The 16638-nt window shown below is 45.6% G+C and overlaps 1 protein-coding gene across 1 annotated transcript; it reads right to left on the bottom strand.

The window, feature by feature from the left end:
* Nucleotides 1-2771: 2771 nt before the first annotated feature.
* Nucleotides 2772-14550, bottom strand: abracl (ABRA C-terminal like). Its single transcript, XM_059986639.1, has 3 exons — nucleotides 14409-14550; nucleotides 3982-4048; nucleotides 2772-3112 (listed from the first exon to the last, which is right to left on the bottom strand). The coding sequence occupies exons 1-3, from the start codon at nucleotides 14454-14456 to the stop codon at nucleotides 2928-2930; spliced, it is 300 nt and encodes a 99-aa protein (XP_059842622.1). The 5' UTR covers nucleotides 14457-14550; the 3' UTR covers nucleotides 2772-2927.
* Between the last annotated feature and the right edge of the window lie 2088 nt (nucleotides 14551-16638).

Consider the following 16638-nt stretch of genomic DNA (forward strand, 5'->3'; position numbering starts at 1 on the left):
CAGCATTCTCTGGGGCCAAGATGCAAAACATTTAAAATAACAAGCAAATATTGAAAAATAGGTGACAAATATAATTCAAAATATCGAGCAAAGAAACATATTCGCTCGATTAAAAAACATATGGAGTCCAGACCCCTGGCAGTGTGCAGTTGCACACAATCCGTCTGTTAATCCTCCACTCAAACACAGGAGGGCAGCACTGACAGGAGAGGCCAGACCCCAGCCGAGCTCAACCACGCTGTAGCGTTTCCGCGTCTCTCACCTGGTCTGTAGCAGTAGGCATGTCCAAAGCTTGGGGCCTAGTTCTCGCTACAGCTGAGGCCACACACCTCCCATGTCGACTATCCCTCCACCAGTCAGGGGTAACAAGGCTGCGGCAACTTACGTTATCACTGTCCAACAGAGTATTGTGATCGCAAGTGAAATGTCCGAGACGATCTCCCATGGTTATACTGCACCAGCTCTGAAGCTTCAGAGTAGCCGGCAGCAACCTGGTCCACAGCCAGGTTAGCTCCTCTGAACCCAAACCCACTCCTCTGACATACCAGCAGGCTCCTCTGACACTTTAACTGGCTCCAGTCCAGCTACTCTGACCAACGAGCAGCTCACTGATGGAGTAGCCCTGCAGTACCCAAAGCTCTTGGAGCAGAACTGCCTTTGGATCATAAAAAACACATTTTACAAAGTGAAAAGCACCTTTGGTTGGCCCTCCAGAGGCCACTGCATTCGCAAGTGCCGCTGTCTTACCAGCTCGAGAGGCAGAATGTTAAAAATAAAATGAGGCTATTGTTCGACACAACCTCTTAAGTGACTACATTTAGAAACAGCACAACTGAGGAATTGAAAGGAAGACTTTATGTCATAAAACATGGATACAGCTCAATTTATCCAGGTCGACTGTGTTGCTCAGTGAGTTAGTCCCTTTTGTCTACATTTGACCCACTGACCTCGAAAGCTCTACTGTCTGTGTAATTACCCTGATGCCTTTAAAATGTTGCTAAACAAGCGGACTCAAAAAGCAAAGACGTAGAAATGAGGGCAGAGTCATAGGACCTTACAGCACAGTAATAGGCCCTTTTGGCCCATCTGTTATTCTGCCTAGTCCTATCAACCTGCTCCTGGACCATAGCCCTCCCATCCGTGTACCTATCCAAACTTCTCACTGCTGAAATCAAACCAGCATCCATCATTTCTGCCAGCAGCTCGTTCCACACTTATCCTTCATCTTTAACCTATGACCTCTAGTTCTAGTCTCATCCAACCTCAGTGGAAAAGACTTGCTTGCATTTATCCCTCCCAATTAGATGGGTGTACTTCTGGGTATCAATATGAAACTGTGGTGAACTATGTGCCTGTCTGGACACGCCCCCTGCTGACTGCTCCTGTGGCTCCTCCCACAGGCCCCTGTATAAAGGCGATCTGAGGCCTGACGCTCGGCCTCAGTCTCCAGGACATAGTATGATGGACACTCACTCCTGGTTCCTTCTTCCAGTCAATAAAAGCCGATATCTCGCCTTACGTCTCAGTGTGAGTTATTGATGGTGCTTCAGAAACATTGCAAGTCTGAGAGTGAGGCTAGAAAGAAAACTCAAAATTAACACAATCTTCAGTTTGTGCAGAAAAGAAAGAAGCTGCCGAGGGTAGTGGGCTCTGCCCAATCCATTACAGGCACGTCCCTCCCTACCATCGGTAGTATCTACCACCTAATACATCATTGGCATTTCCCTCCCCACCCCATTGGTAGTATCAAAGGGATGCAGTACCTCAAGAACATTGCCCACCGTCCAGGCTCCTCACGGCTTCCATCAGGCTCGAGGAGCAGAAGCTCGAAGTCCCACACCACCACGTTCAGGAACCGCTGCTTCCCCTCAACTATTTGGTTCTTGAGCCCACCAGCATAACCATCATCAGGGACTGCCACCACCCAGGTCACGTTCTTTTCTCGCTGCTGCCAGAAGGAAGAAGGTACAAAAGCCTCATGACCTGCACAAGCAAGTTCAAGAGCAGTTACTACCCCTCAACCATTAGAGTTGAGAACAAAGGGAACAGCTACACCATCCATTGAGAAGCTCCCACAACCAATGATCTCACTTTAAGGACTCTTTATCATTATCTCATGTTTTATTTGCTGGGTGTGTGCATTGGAAAATGAACCCCAGGGTTCTGTATGGTGACATACATGTACTTTGATAATATCATTTACTTTCTACTTTGAACTCTAACAGTGAGATCACTGATCACTTTGCACAAAAATAGATTTCACTTTTTAAAAATTCTAATTCTGTTCTTTCTTGTAACAATTGTGTATAATTTACATTAATTGATTTTTTTTTATTGAGAATGCTGCACAGTAGCGTAATGCTTTTAGAGAGCCGGCCATCAGCGATGGAGGTTCAATTCCTGCTGCTGTCTGCGAGGAGTCTGTCCGTTCTCCCCGTGACAGCATGGCTTTCCTCCAGGTGCTCTGGGTTTCCTCCCACATTCCAAAGACATAAGGGTTTGTAAGTTATGTGCACACTATGCTGGTGGCCGGCATTTGCCGGGAGGTATATTTGCATCCACTTGAATGACAATAAATTTGACCTTGAACTTGAAGCCTGAAGACACTTGCAGGCTGTCCCCATCAAATCCTCGGACTGTGACACAAACAATGCACTTTACTGTATGTTTCGATGTACTCGTGACAAACCCAAGATAACCTTTATTTGATGCTCTGTGTCAGATTTTCATTGCTCCTGCGCAGATGTGTTCGTGTGCAGATGTCAGTGAACTCAGCTTGGATGTGGACTTTATTGGGTGGTTTTTAAGTTACAAACAATTCAACATTTCAGTCGTTACAAAATGCATATAAAAAACTATCTACCCCGTGCTTCCTGAGGACTGGGTTACAATGACATCACCAATGCCACTACTGCACTCGGGAGTCATCAGTCCACTTCTAAAACAATGTCAACGTTGTCATGGACCCCCTGTAGTAGCAGCTCTTCAGTGAAGCTGATCTTTTTCTTCTTCTTGGCAGCTTTCAGAGTTCCCACCAGAGCCTCGAACAGGTTGGCACATCTGTCATCAGCGAACAGCACTCCGAACTTGACCCTGATTTTACCGTCTGCTCCTGGGTGCAATACAGAGACAGTGAATCAGAATCAGGTTTATCTTCATAGAGTCAGAAACAGCACATGAACGGGCCCTTTAGCTCATCTAGTACATGTCAATGTTAGTCCCATGGCCCAGCACCCAGCTCTCCATAACCCTCCCATCCATGTATCTATCCAAACTTCTGATGGACTGAACATCCGATTTCCATTTCTTTATCTTATGATCGAACCCGTATCCACCACTTCCACTGGAAGCTTGTTTCACACTCGTAGTACTGTGTGACTGCAGAAATTCCCCCTCGTCTTCCCCTTAAACGTTTCACCTTTTAACCTTAACCTATGACCTCTCGTATTTTCACCCAATCTCAGTGGAAAAAGGCTGGTTGCATTTACCCTGACTATACTCGTAATTTTGCATACCTCTATCAAATCTTCCTTCATTCTTCTACGTTCCAGGGAATAAAGTCCAAACCACATAAGACCGTAAGACAAAGAAGCAGAATTAGGCCATTTGGTCCATCAAGACTATTCTGCCATTCTATCATGGCTGAGTTATTAACCAATTAACCCTTTCCAGTAACTCAGCTCCTCAAGTCTCGGTGACATCTGTCCTAATCATTCAAACTCTCATTTTCCTATTCACTCTATATTTTTATTGTCCGAGAACAATTCAGTTTCCTTTGCTGCCACTTTAAAGCATTCCACTACGCTACCAAATTGTTCATCCTCCTGAGAGATGTTACTGTCCTCCAACCTGTTCCAGACCACTACTGCAGCCTTAACTATTGAAGCTGAAATGTGATGCTCAGCAATGGTTCCATCTGTTTCACAACAAATAAAAATCAGAGAACATAAAGAATTTTCAACGGCTTATTAAGTCACTGACCTGGAGATCCAAGACGACGAATCTCTTCGATCAGGAGACCGATCTCATGGTCAGTATTCATTCTCACCTAAACAGATTCAAACACGCTCGTTAATGCGTTGAAGATTATGGTCAATTGCTTTACAACAACAGACTTGCCTGCGTCTAATTTGGAAAACATTAAATATTAGCTTTACGGGCAGCACTGCTGTGTAGCAGTTAGTCAGTTGCTTTACAGAACCTGTGATCACTGACTGAGGTTCGATTCCCACCACTGTCCTCACAGCGACTGCATGGGTTTCCTTCCAGTGCTCCTGTTTTCTCCCATATTCCGAAAGGACGTCCAGAATTGGGCTAGTGAGTTGCGGGTATGCTATGTTGGCACTGGAAGTGTGTCAACACTTGCAAACTCCTTGGACTGTTTTGGTTGTTGACACAAATGAGGCATTTCGCTATAGAGCAACACATACAAAATGCTGGTGGAACACAACAGGCCAGGCAGCATCTATAGGGAGAAGCACTGTCAACGTTTCTGGTCGAGACCCTTCGTCAGGACTAACTGAAAGGAAAGATAGTAAGAGATTTGAAAGTAGGAGGGGGAGGGGAAAATGCAAAATGATAGGAGATGACCGGAGGTGGTGGGGTGAAGCTCTGAGCTCGTTGACTTCATTAACTTTGCCTCAAACTTTCATCCTGCCCTCAAATTTACCTGGTCCATTTCCGACACCTCCCTCCCCTTTCTCGATCTTTCTGTCTCCATCTCTGGAGACGGCCTATCTACTGATATCTACTATAAGCCTACAGACTCTCACAGCTACCTGGACTATTCCTCTTCCCACCCTGTCTCTTGCAAAAATGCATTCCCTTCTTGCAATTCCTCCATCTCCACCGCATCTGCTCTCAGGGTGAGGCTTTTCATTCTAGGACGAAGGAGATGTCTTCCTTTTCTAAACAAAGGGGCTTCCCTTCGTCCACCATCAACTCTGCTCTCAAACGCATCTCTCCTATTTCCTGCACATCTGCCCTCACCCCATCCGCCCACCACCTCACTCGGGATAGGGTTTTCCTTGTCCTCAACTACCACCCCACCAGCCTCCAGGTCCAACATATAATTCTCCGTAACTTCTGCCACCTCCAACGGGATCCCACTACCAAGCACATCTTTCCCTCCTCTCCCTTCTGCTTTCCGCAGGGATCGTTCCCTACGCGACTCCCTTGTCCACTCGTCTCCCCCATCCCTTCCCACCAATCTCCCTCCTGGCACTTATCCTTGTAAGCGGAACAAGTGCTACACCTGCCCTTACACTTCCTCCCTCACCACCATTCAGGGCCCAGACAGTCCTTGCAGGTGAGGCGACACTTCACCTGTGAATCGGCTGGTGTGGTATACTGCGTCCGGTGCTCCCGGTGTGGCCTTTTATATATTGGTGAGACCCGACGCAGACTGGGAGACTGCTTCGTGGAACACCTACGCTCGGTCCGCCAGAGGAAGCAAGATCTCCCAGTGGCCACACATTTTAATTCCACGTCCCATTCCCATTCTGATATGTCTATCCATGGCCTCCTCTATTGTCAGGATGAAGCCACACTCAGGTTGGAGGAACAACACCTTAAATACCGGCTGGGTAGCCTCCAACCTGATGGCATGAACATTAACTTCTCTAACTTACGTTAATGCCCCTTCTTCCCTTCTTACCCCATCCCTGATCTATTTAGTTCCTCCCACCTCCTTTTTTTTCTCTCTCTGCCCTTCACTCTGCCTGTTCTCCATCTCCTTCTGGTGCTCCCCCCCTCCTTTCTTTCTCCCTGGGCCTCCTGTCCCATGACTCTTTCCCTTCTCCAACTCTGTATCACTTTCGCCAATCACCTTTCCAGCTCTCAGCTTCACCCCTCCCCCTCCGGTCTTTTCCTATCATTTCACATTTTCCCCTCCCCCTCCTAATTTCAAATCTCTTACTATCTTTCCTTTCGGTTAGTCCTGACGAAGAGTCTCGACCGGAAACGTAGACAGTGCTTCTCCCTATAGATGCTGCCTGGCCTGCTGTGTTCCTCCAGCATTTTGTGCGCATTGCTTGAATTTCCAGCATCTGCAGATTTCCTCGCATTTCACTGTAGAGTTTGATGTTTCGATATACATGCAATAAATACAGCTAATAAGTTGAAAGATGAAAGGCTCGCCTTATTTATCACGTGAACATCAAAATATACAGTGGAATGCATCGTTTGCATCAAATCGAATCAGTGACGAGCATGCCAGGCAGCCTGCTGTGCTTCGGGCACCAACATACCATGCACACAACTCTCTAATCCTTCAGAAGGTGGGAGGAAGCTGGAGCACTCGGAAGAATCCGACGCAGCCACGGGAGAATGTGCAAGCTCCTTACAGGCAGCGGTGGGAATCACTGGCACTGGAATAGCGCTACGATGCTCCCTGTCCGATGAATTTGAATAGGATTTAGATCAGTGAAGGAACAAAGGGAAAGCGTGGCAAGAGGTCAAAATTTGGATGGATTTGCTCAAGTACTTGGGGAGCAACTAGATAGTTCAACAGTCGAAGGATAGAAAAACAAGATGAAAAGGCTAAGAGGGATGCAAGGAAAGTTTTTTATTCAGTGGTGTGTTATTTAGTATATTGGATGCATATCGGAAATGGAAAATGGGGCTATGGGGAGAGAGCGGAGATCACCCCATGGACAGAGATTTGATGGGTTAAATAGCCTTCAGTTACATTCTGTCAATCTAGAATTGGTTTGATTTGTTGATGTCACATGTACTGACACAGTGAAAAACTTTTGCTTTGCCTACTATCCAGACAGATGATGTCATAAGTAATTATTTTGGGTTTGTAAAATGGAACCAAAAGACAGAATATAGTCACAAGATACTCTACAGATGCTGGAATTCCACAGCAACATACACAAAATGCTGATCAGGCAGCGCCTATGGAGGGGGTAATGCCTCAGGCTGAAGCCCGTCCTCAGCACTGGAATGGAAGGGGAAAGAAGACAGAATAAGAAGATTACTGGGGGGCACAAGTGAAACCAGATTATTGCATATACAGCGGAAAATGCAGAGCAGGTAGATTAACAAGGTATATATGGAGATCAGGAGTTCATCTTTCAGTGTAGACAAGAATCTGGTAACAAGCAGGACAAGCAACACACACAAAATGCTGGTGGAACGCAGCAGGCTGGGCAGCATCTATAAGGAGAAGCACTGTCCACGTTTCGGGCCGAGGCCCTTTGTCAGGACCCTTAGAACTTAGAACAAGCAGGATAAAGTTTGTCATTGAGTCTGGTGGCACTTGGATCAATAGCCCAGCGAGAGGGGAAAAATGTCCAGGGAGGAGCTTTGATTCTGTAGGCTGCTTTCCCAAGGCAGACAGAGTTAACGGAAAGAGGCTGTTGTACGTTATGGACTGGGCTGCACGTAGAACATGGCAATTTCTTGTGGTCTTTTGGTCGGATAGCTACCAAGATGGTACAGAGCATTGCAACTGACTGTAAGCTGCTCCCCACAGATCCACTCGGTATTTCTATTGTAATTGTTCTACCCTTTCCCTTGTTCTACCTCAATGCACTGTGTAATCATTTGATCTGTATGAACTGTATGCAAGACAAGCTTTTCACTCTAACTTGGTGTACAGGAAAGAAAATTGAAAACTGGTTGAGTGGCGGCATAGCAACAACCTCTCACTCAACATCAGCAAAACCAAAGATCTGATTATCGACTACAATAACCAGTCTTCATTCGGGGATTCGAGGTCGAGAGGGTCAGTAACTTAAAATTCTCTGTGTTGCCATATCAGAGGACCTGTCCTGGGACCAAGTGCCATCACAAAGAAGGGATATCAACGTCTCTACTTTCTCAGAAGTTTGCATAGATTTGACACATCATCTAATAGTTTGACTAACTTCCATGGATGCATCGGGGAAAGTATCCATCATGGCCTGGTTTGAAAACAGCCATGCCCATGAACAGAAACATCTGGCAGAGAAGCAGCATCCACCCACCATTCAGGCCATGATCTCTTCTTGCTACTGCTGTTGTGCAAGAGGTACAACAGCATTTGGTTCCACACCACCAGGTTCAGGATAACCATTAACCATTAGGCTCTTGAATCAGCGTGGATAATTTCACTCACTGTAGCTCTGAACTGATTCTACAACGTAAAGGTTCATTTTCAAAGACTCCACAACTCGTGTTCTGAGCATTTAGTTTATTTTCACAATTTGTCTTCTTTTTCTCATTGGTTGTTTACCGGCCTTTGCTTATGAAACCCCCTCTGGTTTCCTTGGCTGCGTGAGTCTAGGGAAAACACACTCCGGTTCCGCCAAACCCGTGAGATTGAGGCGACTCTCCCACCCCAAACCCCGGTCTGTGTGGATGCTGTGTAATTTGCTACCGTCAGAACTCAGTGTCAAGAAATAACAGACAGCACACTGCATGCAATTAAAGGAACTACATTTATAAATCTTAACTAAAGGGTTGGTAAAGAAAGGAAAAAAAGGGCCCATTATAATTAAACACCCAAATGTGCATAAGTTGGAGCTAAACTCTTCCAAAAGTCATATTCACTGACCCTTAGACAAATGTGACACCTTGCTCCATCAAAGGAGGGCCGAGATGGCCTGTTTCCGTGCTGTGATTGTTAAAGCACAGTGCCCCACCAGGTCGAATCCTACAACTGACCCTCTCCAGCGTCTTTCCTCTCCATCGCCCCCCAAACAAGGGAACCAGCTCACATTCCAAGATATGTTATCTCTAACCATAACCCAAACACTGCCTCCACAGAACGACCATTACGTTAGCAGTGAAACCCTTCCCAGGGTGCTACACTTATATATAGTTTCTCATATCTACTATTGTATTCTTTTATTTTCCAGCAAATGCCTGTAAGAATATGAACCTCAAGGTAGAATATGGAGACAGAAATGTACTTCAATAATAAATTTTACTTTGACTATGGTATATGTGACCAAACCAATACCAACTCCAGTAGCAATAGCAATACCAATACCAGCCATCAAATAGAATAGTAACTATGGTTCAGCTGTAAAAATAGGTAAGGTTCTTTAGGGACATCAAATTTCCTTAGCCTTCTGGGGTTCTAAGGAAGAACAGATATTAACTGAAGCTAATGCAGCACACAAGAATAGAAGACAACCTGATAGAAATGCCTGAAATGCTTAAAGTTATGAGAGAGGTAGGTAAGATGGACGGTGATAGTCTTTTCCCCAAGTTAACAGAAAATCTGTATAGATTTAGGGTGAGAAGAGAAATGTTTAAAAGGGCCCTGGGGATTAACTTCTTCACATAGAGAGTGGTGAATGTATGGAATGAGCTGAAGGAGGAAGTGTTTGAGGCAGGTACACTGGTATCATTTAAGATGCAATTTTAAAGATACATGGAGGGTGGGCTTTAGAGGGAAATGGGCCAAACAAAGGAAATTAGGACCATGGTTAGCATAGACTCACTGGGACAAAGGGCCTGTATCCATGCTGGATGCTCCATGACTCAACGAGAAGTACAAAGTGCAGGTTAATGAGCGGCAGGAGAGAAGTATTTCAAAACCAGATACTGTCAACAGCGAATGCAAGGAACGGTCAGCAGGTTAGGCAAGAGGAAGTTAGATTAAAAATGGGATCATATAGGTAACGGTGAGGTTGTCTCCAAAATCTCTCTCTTTCACACACACACACACACACACACACACACACACACACACACACACACACACACACACACACACACACACACACATCCCACACCCCCCCACCCCCATGGATTCACTACATAACATTTGAGAAGAGAATCATAATCAGAAGCAGGTTTCTTCCTACCGTCTGACTTGTTGTTTTGCTGTGGTAAAATGTACTATCAATTACAAAATAAATAAATAATGCAAAGAAATAATAATAAGGTAACAGTAGTAGTAGTAGTAGTGTGATCATAATGTTCTCATAAAGGGTTACTTCCTTAACGGAAAACATCAGTTCATGATCTTGTTGAATATGGGGAGGCTGATACATGGGCAGCCACCACATAGTCCTTCACAGATTGGGCTCGGGGTCCAATGGCCATGGATGCAGGATGACTGGCTGTAGCCTTCCTCTGCACTTACTGCTGTTGTGATGCGTTATCATCTTTCACCAGCTCCGCCATTGAGGTCTTGGTTGGATCTCTCTGTCTGGAACCTCCTCCTTGACCTTACCGCCATGGGAGGTCTTGCCAGGAGCTAACTGTCAGGCAGCATCACTCGTGAGATCTCAGGAACTGACAAGCCTTTCCACCACAACAATCCTTGGAGAAGGTGAAGTAGTGTTCATGGACCATTCAGATATCTAATGGCAGAGGGGAAGAAGCTGTTCCTGAATTGTTAGGGCGGCTTCAGAATCCTGCACCTCCTCCCTGATGGGAAGAGGGTATATCTCAAATAGTGAGGGTCCTTTATGATAGATGCTGCTTTCTTGAGGAACTGTTGGTGGGAAGGGTTGAGTCTACAATTCTCTGCAGCCTCTTCTGAACCTGTGCATTGGACCCTCCATACCGGGCTGTGATGCAACCAGTCCACCGGACACCTATAGAAATTTGAAAGAGTCTTTGGTGACATACCAAGTCTCCTCAAACTCCTAACGACACTGAATTTAATGCAATGCTAAATAAAATGGACTTCTATTTCCCCTCATGTTGTGATCTTGAGAGAGGGGAGGTAGTCAAGTAACCGGGTACCCAGAGACAGAGAATGGACACCAATTCAGACCACCCCCCCCCCCCCCCCCCCGTCCATCTGCATCTGTGGATCAGTGTTCCAAATCTTCAGCACGGTAGTCAGGTTTTATAGCTGTCACAGGAATCTTACAGAGAAGAGGAAGTTAGTCAGCTCACAGGAATCTTAAGGAGAAAATTATGCTGCTGGTTTTGTTCGGACACGTCCTTTGTAAAAGAATGTAATGACTAAGGAGTAAGAGTTCTGCTTTGTGAGAGTTTATTTTCTGAGCAGTGTCAGTTTCAGTGACACAAACAACTTCAGGGACATTTCTACATGAAGCTCATCCTCAGCTTTAAATTTCTGTTGAAATATCTTGGGGTCCACATCCTCAGATCCCTCAAGGTTGCTGTGCATGTTGATAGGGTGGTTATGAAGGCGTATGTTGTGTTGGCCTTCATTAGATGGAAGATTAAGTTCAAAAGTCATGATAATGTTGCAGCTCTATAAAACCCTGGTTAGACCACACAGTAGTATTGGTGTTTAGCTCTGGTTGCCTCATTATAAGAAGAACGTAGAAGCTTTAGAGTGGGTTCAAGGGAGATTTACTAAGGTGCTGCCTGGACTAGAGAACATATCTTGTGAGAAAAGGTTGAGCTTTTCTCCTTAGAATGAAGGAAGATATGAGATTACTTCATAGAGGCATAAAAGGTAATAAGAGGCATTGATAAGAGGGCAGCCAACATCTTTTCCCAGGGTGGAAATAATTAATACGAGAGGGCATCATTTTAAAGTGATTGAAGGGGACGTCAAAGGTGATGGGTGTGTGGAACATGTTGCCAGGGTGGTGATTAGGTACATTTAAGAGACTCTTAGATTGGCAGGAGTGATAGATAAATGGAGGGCTATGTGGGAGGGAACCATTACATTGATCTAGGAGTGGGTTAAAAGGTCGGCAGACGGGCCTGCACTGCGCTGTGCGTTTCTATACTCAGTGACCACTTTATTAGGTACACGTGCTTGTTAATGTACATATCTCATCAGTCGATCGTGTGCCAGCAACTCAATGCACGAGATCTTGCAGACATGGTCAAGAGGTTTAGTCGTTGTTCAGACTGAACATCAGAATGGGGAAGAAATGCCAGACGGGGCGGTTTGAGAGTCTCGGGAACGGCTGATCTCCTGCGATTTTCATGCACAACAGTCTCCAGAGTCTGCAGCGAATGGGTGCGAAATGCAAAGAGAAAAACCCAGTGAGTGGCAGCTCTGTGGGTGAAAACGCCTCGTTAATAAGGGAGGTCAGAGGAGAATGGCCAGATTGGTTCTGTGGGTGAAAATGCCTGGTTAATGAGAGAGGTCAGAGGAGAATGGCCAGACTGGTTCTGTGGGTGGAAACGCCTGGTTAATGAGGGAGGTCAGAGGAGAATGGCCAGTCTGGTTCTGTGGGTGAAAACGCCTCGTTAATGAGGGAGGTCAGAGGAGAATGGCCAGACTGGCTCAAGCTGACAGGAAGGTGATGGTAACTCAAATAACCACACGTTACAACAGTGGTGTGCAGAAGAGCATCTCTGAAAGCGCAACATGTTGAGCCTCAAAGTGGGTGGGCTACAGCAGTGGAAGACCATGAATGTACACTCAGCGGCCACTTTATTAGGGACAGGAAATACAGTGGCCAGAGTGTTCTAAACAGGCAGTTTCAGCAGCACTAAACCTGTCACTCAGTTGGAGTTACAGAACCATACAGCAGACAAACAGGCCCTTTGGCCCATCATGTCAGTACTGAACACCACAAATCCACCTCACTAATCAGCAACTACAGGTGCTGGCGATGTTGCATTCCTACGGACCCATCTGCAATTCTCTGTAATGCAAAGCCACATCCTCTGCCCGTGCACTAAGAAATGCAGCTTGAAGACAGAAGAATTTACACACCTGTTTGCATGTAAATATTGCGAGAGCTGGCACAGCAGCACAATGCTTTACAGTACCAGCGATCCAGGTTCAATTCCTGCTGCTGCCTGTAAGGAGCTGGTACGTTCTCTCTGTGACTGCATGGGTTTCCTCCCACAGTCCAAAGACATACCAAAGAAGGTCAATTGGTCATTGTAAATTGTCCTGGGATTAGGCTATGGTTGAATTGGGGGGGGGGGGATGCAGGTGGAGCGACTCAGTGGGCTGGAAGGGTTGTTCTGCATTGCATCTCCAAATAAATAAACAAGGTAGGGGAAGGGGAGAGATGCTTGTTCCATACACCCACCATCCTCTGTGTGGAAAAAGATGCCCCTCAAATTCCTTTCAAAATGTTCCCCTCTCCTATTAAACCTATGCCCTCCCACTGTAAACTCACCTACCCTGTGTCAGGTCTGCTCTGGATGACATCTCCCAGCCTGCACGAGTTTCCACCCAACTAGTCGCATTCACCTGCAACTCATTCCACTCCTGTCACCTGCAGCCCATTTAACCCCAGTTCTCATCCACAGTCACTTAGTGAACCAGTTGCTCCCAGCTTTTGGTCTCCCTGCCTAAAATTTCCCTCCTTACCTGCTGTGGTTAGTGACCGTTTTTTCTTGCTTTGTGGCCCCCTCCTGCTTTTGTTATTGCATTGTTCTCTGCTGCTGTGCTTTTGGGTCAAGCCTCCTCAACGTTTTCCGACACATGGGGAAAAAGGACTGTGACAATGCCCCTCATGACCTTGTGAACTTCTGTAAGGTCACCCCTCACTCAGCTTTCTACAATCCAGGGAAAAATAAAGTCCCAGCCCATCAAGGCTCTCCCTAAAACTCAAGTCATCCACTCCTGGCACTGCCCTTGCAAATGTAAATTGGGTGAAAAGGAAATGAGATTCTGGGTGGTAAGGGTTTGGATGAACTGACAGCTGCTTGTGTTCTTCTGCTGAACACTGTGGACGTGCTATGCACTTTGTTTCCCCACAGAGGCCTGCTGAGCACCTCCAGCATTTTGTGTGGCGTCACTCAGTTGCCCTCAACACCTCCTTGGTTGTTAACGCAAACGATGCGTTTCCCTGTCTCGATGTACGTGTGATAAATACATGAATCTGAATCGGAAAGAGCGAGTTGAGATGATAGTAGCGGAATGGAGCGACGAAAGAGCCCCACCGGGATGACAGAGGTTGAGCGAGTGAGTGGGCGAAGGATGCAGTACAGAAGGTGAGTGACATTCACACAATACTGGAGAAATACTCAGCAGGGCAGGCAGCATCTACGTAAACTTCAGGTTTTGCAATAGATGTCGACATGTTGGGCCGAGCCCCTTCATCAATCCCGCTGAGTTTCTACAGCGTTTTGTGTGTGTTACTCTGGATTTCCAGCTTCTGCAGAGCCTCTTGAATTTAAAACCGAAGGTGGAATCGGCGGATGGACGCGCACCGGAGAAACAGCGCCTCGCCGGAGCTCTCCACGTGAGACAATGTAACTGGTACGGAAGTCAGTGACCACCGACGCCCAGTGTCGGGCACAACCGGACGTGTATTACTCTGGCAATAATGCACACAGAGAAAAAAAACAAAGGCTTCTTATTAAGACTAAGGTTCTCAACTTAGAAAAAATAACATGCACCCTCTCATTTCTACTGTAGAATGTACAATTATGTTGCTGTTGCGCCATCCGCAAGCACAACGCATTTAGCTGCAAACGTTGGTGATTTCGCCGCTCCTGGTCTCAATCTGTCGCCCACCGTAGCCACCCCCCCGCACCACAATTTCAAGTCAAAGTATACGTACTTCAGCCGCCTCTGGTCTCCGGTTAAGTTGCGTTCGGTGGGTTACCATACAAGTACAGGAAGTGTTAAAGACGAGGAAGTTGAGGCAAGGGCTCAGTGTCCGGGCTGACGTCAGGGAGAGAGCTCCGTGGAACTGCTGCGAGTTTCCAGCAGGGGCTGCTGTCTGCCCCGAGAGAGTCCCGCGTGAACGGCGCTGGGCTGGTCTCGCACAGTTCATTCATATGGACTGAGAAGCCCATAAAACCCAGTCGCATTCGACTCATTTCATCACTCAACGCTTTCGGAACAGCTTCGTTCCCTCTGCCTTTATGAACACTAACTCACCCTCACCATTTTGTTCAGATTTTTACTAAGATAGATCTCTTACTTATTCTATATATTTATTGTAACGTACAGATTTGTTTATTAATCGCATTATACTGCTGCAGTAAAACAACAAATTTCATGACATGTCAGTGATAATAAACCTGATTTTGATTCTGATTCATGTATCCGTCCTAAAGTCTTTTAAATGTTGCTCATGTACCGACCTCAACCACTTCCTCTGGAAGCTCGTTCTGCAAACTCCATCCTCTGTATGTGTGTGTGTGTGTGTGTGTGTGTGTGGGGGGGGGGGTTGCCTTTCAGGTTCTGATTAAATCTCTCCCCTCTCACCTTTAACCTCTACCCTCTATTCCTTGATCACCAACCCTGGGGAAAAGACTGTGTACATTCAGAAAATTATGATTGAATGAATGATAAGCTTTATTTGTTAGAGTTACATCAAAGCATACACTTGGTTGCCCTTTAGTACAGGGGGTAACCAACAAAGTAGCCACTGTGTGTTTGATTGTCGTCTTTTGCTGCCGTAGCCCATCCACATCAAGTTCGACATGTTAGGCATTCAGAGATATTCATCTACATACCACTGTTGTAATGTGAGGCATTTGAGTTACTGTTGCCTTCCTGTCAGCTTGAACCTGTCCAGCCATTCTCCTCTGACCTCTCTTATTAACAATGCATTTTCTCCCACAGAACTGCTGCTCACTGTGTTTTTTTGTTTTTCACATCATTCTCTGTAAACTTTAGAGAGTGTTGTGCGTGAAAATCCCAGGAGATCAGTTTTCAAGATGCTCAAACCACTCCATCTGGCACCAGTCAAAGTCACTGAGGTCACATTTCTTCCCCATTCTGATCTTTGGTCTGAACAACTGAACCTCTTCTTCTTCTTCCACTTCCGGCAGTTTCCGGCATCTAGGCCTATTACTGCCCTGCACAGGATGTATAATCAGTTACAGAGTTTCAAGAAACTTAAATTCTTGAGTATACACTAGTCACACATAGAAACAGAATAATAAACTTTTCAATCAGATGGTGGTTCTCTTGGTGGCCAAACAAAGATTTAACAGAAAAACAAAATACATTTAAGTCAGACGGCCTCTTGAACAATATGCTTCTCTCAATTTTATGTTGATTACAACTCAGCAAAACATGTTGAGCTGTCTCTGGACTACCGCAGTCACATAATCCAGTAGGATGTCTTCCTATTATCTTTAAGTAGTAGTTTAGCCCACAATGCCCCAACCCAAGTCTTGTTAATTTCACAATATCACTACGATTTAAAGAGTAACTGTCTGAGACCATTTTAACTAGTGGGTGACTAGAAAAAAAAATGCCTCCCCTTTAATTCATTTTTCTAATCCTCCTGCCATTGCTTCCCTATACTTTTTTTAAATCTTACTTCTCAATTCTGCTTTGCCTAAGGGTATTCTAATTCCTACTTGCCCGCTCTGTGAGGAAGACTTTGCAATGCCATCCACAATTTCATTTCCCTCCACCCCAGCATGCCCAGGTATCCATGTAAATCTGACTTCACAGAATCTCAATAACGATGTCAGGACGAGCTTTTGATTTATTCCCTTTTATAGCCTCTAAGGCAGCAGCAGAATCCGAACAGATGATAACCCTGCATGGTCGAGAGTCTTCTATCCACCATAAGGCCCAGAGGATTGCTAATAATTCTGCTGCAAAGACAGAAACACCATCTGAAACCCAGTGACCGATCTCAACTCCAAGTTGAGACACGTACTTCCCAAATCCTGCCTTACTGCTCTCTGGGTCCACTGAGACATCAGTAAAAATCTTCAGATAAGATCCACATTTATTATTTAAATATTCATTTACAATCGACACTGTTGAAATTGCTTTGCTTCCTTGAAGCTGAAAAAGGGAGGAATAGGTCTACTTCTGGT

The sequence above is a fragment of the Hypanus sabinus genome, chromosome 12 (assembly GCF_030144855.1).
Source record: "Hypanus sabinus isolate sHypSab1 chromosome 12, sHypSab1.hap1, whole genome shotgun sequence".
Classification (NCBI taxonomy): Eukaryota; Metazoa; Chordata; class Chondrichthyes; order Myliobatiformes; family Dasyatidae; genus Hypanus; species Hypanus sabinus.

Coding starts and splice junctions, on each gene's coding strand:
- abracl (XM_059986639.1), bottom strand. CDS start 14,456: ATGGTAACCCACCGAACGCAACTTAACCGGAGACCAGAGGCGGCTGAA. Junction 4,049..14,408: donor GGAGACCAGAGGCGGCTGAA/GTACGTATACTT, acceptor GAATCTGTTTAG/GTGAGAATGAATACTGACCA. Junction 3,113..3,981: donor TCGTCGTCTTGGATCTCCAG/GTCAGTGACTTA, acceptor TATTGCACCCAG/GAGCAGACGGTAAAATCAGG.